Source organism: Tupaia chinensis, unplaced genomic scaffold (assembly GCF_000334495.1).
Source record: "Tupaia chinensis unplaced genomic scaffold, TupChi_1.0 Scaffold000113_1, whole genome shotgun sequence".
Lineage (NCBI taxonomy): Eukaryota > Metazoa > Chordata > Mammalia > Scandentia > Tupaiidae > Tupaia > Tupaia belangeri.
In genome coordinates this window covers 5808747-5824924 of record NW_006159577.1, presented here as the reverse complement: position 1 = coordinate 5824924, position 16178 = coordinate 5808747, and the positions used below count along the sequence as shown (strand labels likewise).

The window sequence follows — 16178 nt, the reverse complement described above, 5'->3', positions numbered from 1 at the left end:
ATAGACTCAAATTGAGAATAGGAACATAAATTGAGAAACCCTTTTCATAAAATCATTTTGTGGTACCTATTAAAATTAGAAAAGCACATTTTCTTTTGAGCCAGTTAATTCCACTTTTGGAAAGCTAACTCACAGAAAAAAGGCATGATTAGTTTAAGCACATGTACAAAAAAAACCTGTTGCTTCCAGCACTCTTTGTAACAGCAAAATATTGGACTCCATCAAGAAGAGCATCATTAAAAGCATATATACATAGTTGATCCTGTAAGAACTAATGTGCAATTCATTCCAACAGAATAGTATAAAGTCATAAAAAGAACGAGGTCTCCTTATGTTCAGACCTATCATTATAAAGTTAGTGATAAATGTAAAACAGTTGACTGAACATAAATAAGTATATTCATGATTCCATTTTATAAAAAAATACAAACACACATGTACCATCCCAGAAATGCACATAAACCTTTCATCTATAAGCATAACTGTTTCGTTGTCGTTGTTGTTGTTTTAGTTTTTTGCTTTAGGACGTATGTGCTCCCGGGAGATAGAAAGAGGGAAAGTGAGAAATCCATGTGGGCAGGGGAGGTGGCCACGCCGTATCCATTCTCCTCCTGAGATTTTGGGCATGCACACACTGGCCCAGCAGGATTCTGAAGCCTCCAGGTCTGGGATTCAAACTTCAGTCGACCATGTAGGAGTCTAGTGCTTTAACCACCACACCTTCTGCTAGCCCCTATACGCATGACTATGAACATGGCTAAAACCAGAAAGAAAATATGCTAAATTGTCAAAAATACACTTTATAGAAGTAAAGTGGTAGAATTTTGAATGTTTACTTTTTTTCCCATTTTCACTTTTCAAACAAACAGAGGACTTTCACACACACGATAAATTATATCTCACACATAAAATAAAATAGCTTCTGAGGCTCCTTCAGTAGTAGATGCTCTGCCACAGAACCACGCGTTTATAACTCTGGCAGACCAAACACAAAAGCCAGGGAGAAGAAAACTCCTGCACCAGTCAACAGAAGCACAATTTTTTTTTTTATATTCATTCCTGCCTGTGGCCAAATCTTTGTGGAATTCATCACTATTTTTAATCTGCCAAATATCAGAACTAGGCAGCATGGGGCTTCAAAACTATGCTCACTAAAGACTTTCAAAAATAACATTTCAATATTGAAACAAAGTAGATCAATGCTAACCAGCCTAAACTCTCTTACGGAAAAGCAGATTTCACAAACATTCCACACCTCGTTCATGCAAAGACAAAAGGTGGCCCAGACAGGTTTTTTTTTTTTTTTTTCAGAATTCTTCTGTTACCTAAATATACCAAGGTGCCCATTAAATCCCCAGCTACCTTTAGGTGACAATGGAGAATGTAGATTTAGACACTAAAACCCCAGGTGAAAGGTGAAAGGTGAAGGGTCAAAGACCCAGGCTGTAACCTGGATGTTTGGCTTCCACATTGCAAAACAATCCAGACGTTTCCAAATACCGGGGTGTTCAATAACAAGTGGAATAAAGACCCAGAAGCTGGATGGAAAGCTTTACGCTGAACTAGGCTGAACACTGTGCCCACATAATTATAAAGACTCCAAGACTTCTTCTTCAAGTATCAGGGCCAAATTTTCCCAGAAGACAATAATCTCTTCTAATTCTGGCCTACAGGGAGGCACCCCAGGAATTACAATTCAACCTAGACCAGCCGTCATTTAGAAGTACGAAGTCTTATATTCCATCCCTGCTCCCTCTTTGGCAGGCCTGGAACTCCGAAGCATCCCTTCCAAATGTGTTTGCACAAACTGAGCTCACATGTGTCAAGGTCTGTGGGGCTTGCTACTGCTTATCACCATGCAGATGTGGAGACAAACACCTGTTAATGCTTAAACTCCAGCATCAATAGAAGACATTTGCTTTTCAGGAGGTGCCAGAGAACAAGGCTGGGAAATCTAATCCTGTAGGTCCAGTGGCAGAAATCCTACCTTCCACTCAGCACAAAACCATTAGATCCTTTCAGAAGAGGTGAAAAAGGAATTACAATATGCACCGCTGTTCTTTTAGATGCCTATCCCCTGAAGGTGCTCATGAAGATGGGCAGGAGGACACACATCACCTTTTGAACTTAGCCCTTTAAAAATTTCATGATTGGGGCCAGCAGGTGGCATGGTGGTTAAGGTGCTAGACTCCCACATGGCCAACTATGGTTCAAGTCCTGGACCAGGCAGCTTGAAACTCACGCTGGACGCATGTGCACACATGCTCAGAATTCCAGGAGGAGAGGGGAAAAGGAATTGTGGCATAGCCAACCCCTCTGAGGGTGGGGGTGGGCGTTGATTTCTCACTATCTCTCTGGCAAGTGCTTGCTCCCTACAGCAAAAAAAATTAAAAAAATAAAAATAAAAAACCTCTCTTAAAACAAATTCATAACCTTTCTCAAAAAGCTAAACAGAGAATTGCCATGTGCTCAAAACAGATACTTGTATACCAAATAACTGCTGCATTATTCACAATCACCAATAGTAAAAACAACCCAAGTCTCCATTAACAGATGAAGAGGTCAACAGAATATTGGATATTCATACAATGAAATATTATTCAGCCATAAAAATGAAGTTTTGCTTCATGCTACAACATGGATGACCCTGAATACTTTATGCTAAATGAAACAAGCCAGACACAAAGGAATAAATATCCTATGATTCCCCTTCCATAAGGTGTCTACAACGGGCAAATTCAGAAACAAAAAGTAAATGAGAGGTTATCAGGAACAGGGAAAACGGAAATAGGGAATTATTGCTTAATGAGGATAGTTTCATTCTGGATGATGAAAAGTTTTAAAAACAGATAAGGGTGATGGTTGCATGACACCATGCAAGTAAATAATGGTTTACATTGTACATTTTATTTGGGTACATTTTGACATAATTTTTTTAAAAAATAAAAAAACCTTCAAACCCGCAGAGGTTGCGGAAGTTGGGAAAACAGCATCACACCCTCAACTTTGCTCTCAGCTGTGTACCTTGGGCTAAATGATCTGCCCATGCTCTTGGGGACCATTATTTCATCATGTTTCTCATTTATCAATAACAGGGATTTTATAAAACATGGGACCTTATGTTACACATAAGGTAAATATTTATTTGAAGAAAATAGTTTGGTAAGAGCATGAACTTTGGGTTCAAATGACAGCTTTGCCAACAAAGAGCATATAATATAACAAGCCTTCACCTATACAGGGAGGAAAAAAAGAAAACAGTGTCTACCTTTTTGGGGTGTAAAAGGACTGAGAAACATGATACATGGGAGGTACACGACACAGTCATGACCTGAGGAACAGTCAATAAATGATGGCTGATACCAACACATACCCCATCACAGACTACCTGATCTGAGATTAAGGCTGAACTTTTGGCTGAGAACAATCTCAGTAAAGTATAAATATGCTGATGAGTACCTTGCTTGTGATGCCTCTCCCAATACAGGTTTGAGGGCTAGGCATCACATTTACATCCCAAAGTCATTAAAATAACATCTAAGTACCTAGAAAATGTAAATCTAACCTGTGCATCAACACAATGTTTAGTAGTGATTATAATATTTTAAGTAACATATCTTTTCTAGATCTGAAATACACTCAGAAACACACAGTCCACACTTGATAATGCTTTGTGACCTATTTAGGAAAAGGCTCCATGGGAACTTTAACCCCTAGAACACTATGGTGTACCGTGGGGCCCTGGATTTACGTGATAATTTTATAGCCATGGTGAGGGAACCCTTTGTCCTGTGATCTCTCTTGGTCTATGTTTTTATGCACTTAGAAGTGAAGTGAATGATGGTTTTTCAGAATCTTCTATGCCTAAGCCATTATCTAGGAATGAGTTCAGAAGTGAGGTAGTTTATTAATTATCTCAGTAGTCTTTTTGCTTTTCTGCATTAAATTGCAATAACTATACAGACCCTTAGGAAATAGTTAACCACAAAGGTAATCTCTCTTCTCTCCTCTCTCTCTATACACACACACACACACATATACACATATACATGTACATAAATATATATTAAAAATTGTCCTGTTGTTTAAGATAAAAAAAATGGCTGATGCTATACATTATGGTTGTACATTACATCACAGCTCTTAAAGCTAGAAGGAATCAGATATTCAAGATTACTTAGCCAGACTTCTAAGGTAGGGGACCAGAGACACAAAGAGCTTACAAAACTCATCCATACACAACCATGTAGTCGACCACGGTTCAAGTCCTGGACCCAGTGGCTTAAACTCACGCCAGGCGTGTGTGCGTGCATGCCCAAGATCCTGAGAGGAGAATGGAGAAGAGATTGCGGTGTGGCCATCCCCCCTGGGGGGTGATTTCTTGCTTTCTGTCTGTCTGTCTGTCTCTGTCTGGCAAGCGCACGCGCCCTATAGCAAAAACATCTCCAAAAAAAAAAAGAAATTAGAGTTTTCTCAAAAGACTATATATATATATATATATGACATGGCTGGAAAATTAGGTCACTGCTGTTATATGCTTCCCAAAACACTCCTCTCTCTCTATACACACACACACACACATATACACATATACATGTACATAAATATATATTAAAAATTGTCCTGTTGTTTAAGATAAAAAAAATGGCTGATGCTATACATTATGGTTGTACATTACATCACAGCTCTTAAAGCTAGAAGGAATCAGATATTCAAGATTACTTAGCCAGACTTCTAAGGTAGGGGACCAGAGACACAAAGAGCTTACAAAACTCATCCATACACAAGACTAATGTAAAAGCCCAAAAATAAGCACAATTGGGGAGATAGAGTTATGCTTCATGTTAAGTTTTACTATTATATTGAGTTAATTACACATTAAAAACTAGCCCTTGTGCCCATGCTAAAAAATATAACGATTTTACCCTTAATCATCCAATGATGGCTCAGCATGAGTTCTCTGATAAACAAGACTGAACTACAGAATACCAAATTGCTGTATTGGTCATTTTAACTAAAGTGAGCTTTCTGTTCCCTTTCATAACACTTTGATTTCAGTTTGGTTTTCTGTTTTCCCTTTTCCTTCACTGGCCAAACTTGCACACCATTTTAAAATAAGCTGTAACGCAGTGGATGATGGCCAAGGTGCTCAACCAGTAAACAGGTAGAAAGACCCACATGGACAGCTGGACCACCAGAGCACAGACATGGTTTATGGAAAGAGCAGATTTATGAAGGAAAAGGAAAAGTCACAGAAATAACAAACGCTTGCAGAAACTTACAGGTCTTTGCTTTCTGGAAAAATACATCGTGGAAAACTTGACACTTTACTTCTTCATGAAATAAAGCGGCCACTGGACAAACCAGAGGAGGGGATCATTTAGGTAGGTCCTCCACATTTCAATTAGATCGCCTTCCTTCTCAGGAAGTGCTGAGAAATGAAAACTACAAACTGTATAATAATAGTTCCCTGAGGTCAAATGTTCAGAGGCATATTTCTTTAAAAGTTTATGGGGATAACAAAAAAATATATCAGAGGAGAAACACAACACCAGGGACCATGTTCCCCACACTCTGCCCTGTTCACAAGCCAGCCAGGGCTCTTGGACCTGCCTGGGAGGTTTGCAGGTGGGTATGGACCTCTGATTTCCAATGACTTCATGACCTGGGGACCTAGGGTTGATTTAACATATGAGGAGCAAGAACTATGCTGAGGTAACTTCACTTTCTCAGGAGATGAGAGATCTTTCCTTTTCAAATCTCAAGAGCCCTAGAGACTCGATGAAATTTCTGAGTTTCCAATTATTTGTACAATGGCTGTCCTATGCCACCCCTAGTGTGAAAACCTGTTACTCGATCCTGTGCATTTAATGGGTTGACCTTCCAGGCCACCCAGCCCCACTGCTACAGCCTCTTTCTCCACCAAAGAAGTCCAGAAAGACAAGAAACTTGACTGGTTACTACCAGCTAGGACAGCACATTCCAAAGGTGCCTTACTCTTCCTCTTTCTGGTTTTTTTTTTTTTTTCCTTTCAAGCAAAATAGATTTTAGAAATTTATTCCTACACACTACACACTCAAATGCAATTTCTCTTTTCACTCAAATTCTATTCTTCTCTTTCAAATTCTATTTCTATTTCTCTTTCTGCAGAAACAACTCGAACATAAAACAATATGAACTCTTTGGTCTCCTGTGCTCCACAAGGATGGAGCTAAAGGTATTTTGCTGAGGGTTCATCATTTTGCTTTTAGAGCCTAGGTGCTCTTCATTCAGCAGAATGTTGTCATAAATAATTAAAACTGAACTGCACCTGTTAAAAAATCAAGCAGCATTTGCTCATTAGGCACCCTTAGTCTTCCAGCATATTTGTAATCACTAATTCTGATTTGCAAAAAGCTCCTGCTCCTTACCCATAATAATGATGTTGGTCCTATTTATTTTGAGACCAGGAATCTCTGGAGGCTCATCAACTCTCTCTCTACTTATTTACAAGGCTGTCTTAATTGATGAAATTAGCTAACCACCAGGATTTTGACCACCATTTTTACACTTAAATTGTATTTAAACAAATCATTGGAACTGCATCAATTATCTGCATTTTCTGAAAGCATTTGGTGGTTAAAACAATCCCAGGGGCCATAATTTTAGTGGTTTAACTCTTCCTTTCTAATCGGCATCACCTAATAAACTTTTTGTCTATTCGTTATTTTTAAAAAGGCTAACCTTCTAACCTCACTGTACTAAGGAACAAAAGGAAAATCACTGCTTTCCCTCCAGCTTCCACCAACAAGGAGGAGTCAAGAAAGACAACAAAAATATTTCTACTTCCAAGCTTCGAAGGTGCCCCCTTTTAGCAAGTCTGTCTGACATCTGTTTTACACATGAGATTCCCCCTACATGCTCTTAGACCTTTACTCATAGGCTTTTCCCACTTTCCTCTGGGTTTTGGCCCATAGATGTTAATTTTAAATGTTAAAGTCAAAAACTTTTGCAGAAGCCAATAGTCCTTTTAAGATGAATAACTATGCATGAAATTTCAGAATGGGCTCCAAGCAGATAGAGTCACTTTTATTTATTTTTTAATCTATTTTTTAATCATTTATTTATTTTTACATTTTCTCACAAATATGTACTTTACATATCAAAAAGTTTTTTGCTCATACACCATGGTTCTTGACAGTTAATAAACCACTTTCGAAATTTCAAAACACTGAATTTTAAAGATAACGTTTGAAATATTTTTTATAATTTTGTTTGTGACTCTATAACAACACAGACAGTATGGTTTTAAATATTTTTTGAGAAAATATTTACATGTCACCTACTCAAATTGTTGAAAAGCAAACACCCAGCACACAATTCACACATAAGCGTTCTCAATTCAGCCCTGCCTACCAAGTATTTTGTGATATACCATCTGCTAGCAAAGATCAGTCTCTCTTCCTTCAAAGTCTTCCTCAAGGCAATCCTCTGGTTGTCACTGCTCTTTTGCAATCTCTATCGATTACAATGCTGAGCTGGAAAAGTCCAGGTTATTTTATGGTACGAATATTTCATATAGCTTCTCTAATCCTCTCTGCCAGGCAGACCTGTTTATGGTGCCAGGCCATCCTTCCAAGAGCTTCTGTTGGCTTACTTGAGATCTACCTTAGTTCCATAGTTTTCTGGTTTAATCTTCAGATATGCCATTCCAGTGAAAGCCCTGTCCAATAACAAGTATCTCCAATTTCTGACTCAAGACAACAGATATTATTGAACTTAAGCAAATAACTATTCTACCACAAAATAAGAATACTCCCAATATTTTCCAATTCCAGAGTGTCGGGAAAGGAGAAAAGGTTATGTTTCCATTTAAAGAAACAAACAAGCAGAAAAAACATTTTAACAAGTTGCTGAACCTATCAACATCTCGAAAGCAAGCAAAATCCTTAAATTGGGAAAACATAGTTAAAAAAAAAAATCAGTAATGTTTTACTCAAAAGTCATAAAATTCTATCTCACCAGTTCAGTCTTGCGTAATTAATCTCCCTTCTGTTGAATCTGCAGTGTTACTGTGGTCCAATCTTTCTGTTTGAATCCTAGAAATTAACATTCAATGTTATTGATATTTCTCATCCCTACCATTAAGTTGGTCATTTTCTTGGTTGCCTTTGCTCTTATTTCTGTATGAGTGTCTTTAGTTTTCCTGGTAAAGCACTCCTTTCAGAACTTCTTGAAAAGCTGGTCCGGTGTTGGTAAATTCTTTCAGGTTTTGTTTATCTGAGAATGTGGTTTTTTTTTTCTTAATCTTTTCTTCCCATATGAAGGATTATCTTGCCGGGTATACAGTATTCTTGGTTGAAACTGTTTTTCACTTAACATTTTGAATACATTTTTCCATTCTTTCCTTGCATTGTTTCTGATGAGAGGCCTGATGTTAGCCTGGTGGGATAACCTTTGAAAGCAACTTGACATTTCTCTCTTGCCAAGTTTTATATTTTGTTTTGTCTATGGATTTGGCCATTCTGGCTATGATGTGCCTTGGTGAAGATCTTCTTGGGTTGAGTCTATTACAGGTTCTTTGTTTTTATTGGGTCTGGATCTTTGGTTTGGAAAGTTTTGTTCCAGTATTTCATGGAATAGATTATCAATGCCCTTATTAGTTTCTTCACCTCCTGGGATACTGATTATCCAGGTGTTTGGGCTCTTAATGTATCTAGTATTTCTCGTGTAGTATTCTCATTTTTTGAGGGAGGTTATTTTCTCAGTTCTTTTGGTGAATTTTTCTAGGTCAGAGGTTCTGTCTTCTACATCTGAGATTCGATCTTCTGCATGGACTAATCTGCTATTAATACTTTCGCGGGAGGTTTTGATTTCCTGTATGGTAGCCTTCATCTCTAACAGCTCCGTTTGATTCTTTTTTTATGGTAGGTCTTTCCTCTTTCAGATTGTGCAAGAACTTCCTCACCTCCTGGAACTCACTGTCTCTTTTCTCCTGCTTCTGCTGGAGTTCATGGTCTCTCAGCTCTTGCATCTCATTTAGTTTGTCACTATGAATATGCTGAATTCTCTATCAGATATTTCCATGAGTTCCACTGTACTATTTATGGATGATGGATTGTTCTTTTCCCTTAGGGGAGAGGTATTTTCTTGGTTTCTCATGATTTCTTGTGACTATATGATGGTTTATAGTCATTCTGTGAACAAAAATCTCTCCACTGTTTTACAATGTGGTATCCACAGAAAGAGATTTTGAGTTCAGATTTATAAAAAGAAGTTTCTTCCTTAAGAAATGAGGTTCAATAAGCATTAAGGATTTCAGTGTCCCTAAAAGTATTCAGATGCGGGAACCAGCAGTTAGCGTAATGGCTATGTCGCTGGACTCCCACGTAGTCGACCGTGGTTCGTGTCCCGGACCCGGTGGCTTAAAACACGCCGGGCGCGTGTGCATGCGTGCCCAAGATCCCGAGAGGAGAATGGAGGAGAAGGGATTGCGGCATGACCATTCCCCCTGGGGGGTGATTTCTCGCTTTCTGTCTCTATGTCTCTCTCTGTCTGTCTGGCGAGCGCACGCGCCCTACAGTGAAAATCTCTCAAAAAAAAAAAAAAAAAAAAAGTATTCAGATGCTTGTCTACTGTGCATCTAGGCCTGCCTAGACACTCAGTGTGTGGAGTTTGACAAAGTGCTTCAGGGGTCTAGAAGACGGGGGTTTGGAGCATAGCTTCAGTCATCTTGGTCCTTGAACACACGAGGACACACTTCAGATTTAAAATGGCTTTTGACTGAGCGTTTCAGGTGCCTAGAACATAGGGTTTAGACCATTGCTTCAGTCACCTTGGTCCCTCTAGATGGAGTCACTTTTAGATGGAGGTTCATTTAACCACAGCAATGATAGAGTGGGGTTTGCATGCATGTCTTCTAAAATGATGCTGGTATATTAAACATAGGTGACACAGTCCTCCAGATACTTCCCTGCTGCCACAAAGAAATCTTCTCCCACCTGGCTTTTAAGAAGCAGGGCCCAGAAAGCAGCAGATGGCATAATGGTTATGTCGCTGGACTCCCACATAGTCAACCATGGTTTGAGTCCTGGACTCGGTGACTTAAAACTCACACCACATGCATGTGAGTGCATGCCCAAAATCCTGAGAGGAGAACAGAGGAGAAGGGATTGCAGTGTGGCCATCCCTCTGAGGGGTGATTTCTCATGTTTTGTCTGTTTCTCTCTGGCAAGCATATGTCTTAGCAAAAATCTTGTCAAAGAAAACAAAGAAGAAGAGGAATTGGGATCCACTTTTGTGAAGAAGGTCTTCAATAATTGTATTGGAATTGCACTGATTTTGTAAATTAATTTAGGTAGAATTGACATTATGATTATATTAATTCTTTCAATCCAAAGACATGAGATTTGGGACTCTATTACTGTTCATCAAGTATTTTCTTATAAACAGATAATAAGTCCCAAAATTTAATCATTTGACTAATGCTTGAAAAAAAAAGTGGGGTCCAAGCCAAAACGTCCTCTATTTTAACCTCTGCACATTTCTTAGATGGGGCCCAGGGATCCCCATGTCTCTCTGGCATTCATGTCCTTGGGAAACCTCCTCCTAGAGACTTGCTTAATAAAACAGCAAAGTGGTGGGATTTCTCTTCCATGATTAGGTTACAAAAGGCTGGGACTTCTGTGTTCCTCCACTCTTTCTCTCTGGCTCCTTTTGTTAGTCATCCTGAAAAAGGCAGCTCCCATGAAGAAGCCCATGTGGCAAGGAACTGTGGACTACCTAGAGCCAACAGCCAGTGAGAAACTGGGGCCTCTGGTTCAACAATCTGTACAGAATCCTGACAACAACAATAAGAGCAATTCCTTTCCCAGTTAATCCTTCTGATGAGACCCCAGCCCTAACCAAAACCTGGAGACAGAAAACCCAGCTAAGCCATACTTGGGTTTCTGACTCGTAGAAACTGTAAGATAATAAATGTTGTATAAATAGTTTAAAGCCACTATATCTCCAGATTATTTGTTATACAGCAGTAGATAACTAATATGCCCAACTCATGTTCCGATGCATCAAAGAATTCCATAATAAACTTTTCATAAGCCCTCTTCACATGCTAAATTTTAAAGTTCTCCCTTCCATACTAAATAATTTGAAGATCTCATTTCTTGCTTTCTAAAACACTCTCCCTTCCTACTTAGACCAGAATCCTCCTCTGGTCTCCTTTATCCTTAATTCTCCCAAAGACCCAATAGCCCCTCTCCTCACACATCTGCAGGACACAACACTCTCTTAAGACTTATCAGTATCTCCCAAATGCCAACTCTCTACCTCCCTTACTGGTATAAGTCCCTCTGAGCTGGGTCATGCCTTGCCTTCTTTTGTCACCCCAAGCCTACAACAGTTCCTGGCACAGAGGATACTCAACTAACATATGCTAAATAGATGGATAAGGCTAAAAGGAGCAGTCTATTCTCCCACCATGTAGACAGCTGTCAATTTCCAACTCCCCAGTGAGTAATGAGACAAAATTTCATGGCATTGTGTAATGTGCTTTCACTGCAGTTCCTTAATGAGTAGTATCTCACTCCAGTCTCTGATCCAAGTTCATTCACTATTAACGCAATCCCGCTCAAACATAGCAATTGTACTGACACTTCACAAATTCTGCTCCAGTTTTAATTTTACAGACTATAAAGCATATAGAAAACAGACTCTCAACTTTTGACCCTTCCGTTATTAAAATCTCCACATATAAAGAAAGAACAATACAAATGGGGATTGTACTATAAAATTACATGCAAGTCAAAGGTTATTTTTTAAAAATATCAAACACTGATATGATCAATTATGGCAATTACAGATTTAAAAAAAATACTCCTAGCTCCCACTCACATTTAAGGACCTTAAAAAAAAAAAAAAAAAAAAAAAAAAAAAAAAAAGGCAAGCTCTTGTGCCCTCACTTTCAAGACAACAAAGAAAAGAAGGAACAGCCATGTCAAAACAAAAGGGTCATGGTCATATGCAACCTACTCACTGTATGAACTGGGCCCAATATATGCCCAAGGACAAGGCTATAAAGAAGTTCATCATTTGAAACACAGTGAAGGCCACAGACATCAGGGACATCAAAGCAAGTGTCTTTGATGCCTATGTGTTCCCCAAGCTGCATGTGAAGGGGCATGACTATGTGAGCTGTGCCACTCATAGCCAAGGTAGTCAGGAAATGATCTTGTGAAGCTCAGAAGGACCAAACACCCCATTCCAAGTTAGACCTGTAAGTGCTGCCCCGTACCCTCCACCAAAGCCCATGTAAGGAGCAGAGTCTTTAAGGATGGAAGAACTCTCCTCTGGGAAAAAATAAAATAAAAATAAAACATCTTTAAAAAGTAGGCAAACTTTATAAATACAACACTTTGAAATAATCATTCTACCTTATAGCCTCCAATGCGATGCTCCTGCTTAAATTCCTTTCCATTTTTCAGCCACCTCATAGTTGGTGTTGGATTCCCCCCAGCTGGACAGCGAAACTTGACAGTATTGGCTGCAGGGACGGCATGCAGCCGCTTTTCCATCTTTTCTGTGTTGGTCCAGTAGGGTGCTCCTGTTTTGGAAAACAACATTAAATGGATATAGATGGAAAGGCTTCATCTTGGGTGAACTCCAAACAGGCATGATCATTTTATTTTATAGTAAAGGAATTGGTATTTTTTTTTCCATCTTTGGGTAATATTTATATTAGGAAAACATTTTCAGAAATCTACTCCAGCTGGCCCAGCAGAAGGTCCCTAGAGAAGGGTTCTTAATGGCTTATGTCTATTAATGGGGAGGGAGTGTTAGAGGCACCTTCTCTCTTGTTCTTGGTGCTAGAAAATAATTTCATGTCCAATCATGTTTTAAAATGCTACATTATTTACACAATAACAACAGCTATGTCTTCCAAAAATATATAGTCTTAGATTGCCACACCAATGAAATGATCACATATCCACACTTGTAAAAACAAGTTGTCTTCAAAAGCCACATCAACCAACCCATCTGAGCTTTCAAGGCCAATCCTAATATAATAATCTAAGACCTTATTAATTTCCCAGCATTTTATATGACAAACCAAAAAACAGTATCACTAAACATATCTAAACTTTACATTTTTTTCCTGTCCAATGGTGGTTATGAATGCCATAATCCTACCACCACACCCAAGCTGATAATATAATAAATAGGAGGTTACCAACACAGGTTAGATCTGTCTATACATATTATATAAAGTCATGCCCTTGAAATGGCCCTCAAAGTCATAAGTACAAGTGATTTTTTTTCAACCCAAGAGGTGAGTTTTTAAATCACAAAATGAAGTACATTTATAGGAGAGCCATAGCATCAGTCCAGAATACTGCTGTAAATCCTTCATCCCTGCTAATAATGGCTAATGACCACTATTAACTGAATGCTTATTTGTTCAGCACTGCTCCAAAAGCTTTTAGATGTTTAACGCATTATTCCTCTCAAGTATCCGAGAAGAAAGGCACTATTACAATCCCTGTTCACAACTCGGGAAACTGAGGCATGGGGAAGTTATGTTACCTTCTAAAATGGCACAGAGCACATAAGAGGTACAGTCAGCATTTCGACCAAATCACTCTGGTGCCAGAGCCCACTGTCCTCAGCCTCTCTCTCCACTGTTGGTAAGAACCAGTTTCTCCAGGGCATTGGAATCCATACCTTCCAACCACCCTGATGTTTCAGACTAGAGTCCAGGACAGCCAGGACAGCAAACGTGGGCCAAAGGTATATTTCCTCTTTCAGTACTGTCCAGAACTTCCACTGAAATGTTGCACAGCAACATGTTACTGGTAACCAAAATCTCTTAATTACCCTAAAGCATTCATCAATGGGGCCTTGAACATTCCAGAAGGCCAACTGGGGACTGCAGATTCCTGATGAGACTAAGCAACAGCACACACACCCACAAACCAGAAGCACAGGGTCCTAGGCAGGGGCTTTGTCTCAGCTGCACATTAGAAGCTTCCTCTAATCACGCAGCAAGCTCCCAGGGGTAGCAATGCCATTCAGCCAGTCTCTCACAGTATAATTGGGAATAAGTGCATTCAAAATACCTATCCCTATTTGCCCCAAACTTGCTCTTGAAACTTGTTGTAGAAGGTGAAGCTAAGGGCCAGCTGATGGCATGATGGTTAAGGCACTGGACTCCCACATAATTGACCATGGTTCAAGTCCTGGACCTAGCAGCTTAAAAATCATCTCAGGAGCATGTGTGTGCAAGCCCAGAATCTCAAGGAGAAAGGACTGCAGCATGGCCATCCCTCTGATGGGTGATTTCTCACTTTCCCTCTCTCTGTCTCTCTCCGGGGAATACAAGCACCCTATGGCAAAAAAGAAAGAAAGAAAAGAAGGAAAAGAAATCAAAGAAAAGAAAGAAAGAGGTGGAGCTGAGATTTCTTCAAAAGGACACACTCTTCCACTCTTCTTTATTCTTGTGCATTTTAGTATCAAGATGGAGGGACACAAGTGGCTTCTATGAGATGCCAAGACAGAGTGCAAAGGGGGCAAAACTACAGCTGGTCATCAAATATCCCAGAGAGACAGAAAGTAGGGGAGGAGGAGTAAAGAGAAGGAATGGGGGCTGCATTCTTTCCTTTGAATCCTGTTGCTTTTGTAGACAATTTGGGTAGCCTCCTTTGGCTTTTGGTGTCGAATGCACTAAACACACCTCTATGGCATGATGGTTAAGGCACTGGACTCCCACATAATTGACCATGGTTCAAGTCCTGGACCTAGCAGCTTAAAAATCATCTCAGGAGCATGTGTGTGCAAGCCCAGAATCTCAAGGAGAAAGGACTGCAGCATGGCCATCCCTCTGATGGGTGATTTCTCACTTTCCCTCTCTCTGTCTCTCTCCGGGGAATACAAGCACCCTATGGCAAAAAAGAAAGAAAGAAAAGAAGGAAAAGAAATCAAAGAAAAGAAAGAAAGAGGTGGAGCTGAGATTTCTTCAAAAGGACACACTCTTCCACTCTTCTTTATTCTTGTGCATTTTAGTATCAAGATGGAGGGACACAAGTGGCTTCTATGAGATGCCAAGACAGAGTGCAAAGGGGGCAAAACTACAGCTGGTCATCAAATATCCCAGAGAGACAGAAAGTAGGGGAGGAGGAGTAAAGAGAAGGAATGGGGCTGCATTCTTTCCTTTGAATCCTGTTGCTTTTGTAGACAATTTGGGTAGCCTCCTTTGGCTTTTGGTGTCGAATGCACTAAACACACCTCTTCTTTTGAGGGGTCACCAAGGAGTCCTTGATTCCTATTTATCACAAGACTCCCAGGACCTGGCATCTACTGAAACAATTTCAATAATCTTTCATTTTAAAAGCTTCTACTTAGAAAAATCCATCCACATCCACAGCCATTAAAAAGAAACCATTGAGAGCACAAAATAAATAATGAGCTTTGTCGCTACACAAAGACTTTTACAAATCTGACCTAAATGAAAAGCATACCTCATGCTGTCAGGTGTCTGTACTTGTGTCATTTGTTTAAGTAAACACAATAGCCTATTCACATGAATTAGCTAAATATTAATGTAGTAACTCTTTCAGATAGCATCAATTACCGCTGAGCTGATCCTTCAGAATGCCTTTTCTTTTTTACATAAAAGAAATCAACAGATATGTGCTTATATACCATTAGGCTTGATTTTTACATACCCGAAGTGTCACCGTGTGGAATTTAGCTTAAGGAACTAAGAAGGTTGTTCTTTTCCTCTCTCACTGGGATAAGGCATTGATGAGGCTGCACGCAACACAGTGATCACCCCAGACTATATGCACCTATACTGCCCTGACCTGTGGCAACCACACACTGGCAACCAGCACCTTTGTCTTTGGCACCTAAGGAATGTTGTAAGGACTAGGGTGAAAGAATTTTGCTGGAATTCTGGCAGGTAGCCACTTCCCTGGGGTGAAATCTCAATCATCAAAACTACACTTACAAAATCTGCTCATGCAAAACAGATACACAACCATTGACAGGGTAGGGGCTCAGTGCTTCTCAGCTAAGTCTCAAGAGATCTGAGATGGGTGGGGAGCATCATAAAATCTAACCAACATTCATAGAAACAGATCACCTACACGGTGAAACCTGAGTTTCACAATGTTCTCTGAGTAACTGTGCATCATGACTCAGCA

At 39.6% G+C, this 16178-nt stretch overlaps 1 protein-coding gene across 1 annotated transcript in view; it reads right to left on the bottom strand.

Annotated features, from left to right (window-relative positions):
* Positions 1–16178, bottom strand: part of FGFR2 (fibroblast growth factor receptor 2) — a gene marked incomplete in the record, with an annotated part of 126079 nt that overhangs the window by 65522 nt on the left and 44379 nt on the right. The window contains 1 exon segment of the mRNA XM_006143947.3: positions 12411–12580. Within this exon segment, the coding sequence (XP_006144009.1) occupies positions 12411–12580 (170 nt within the window).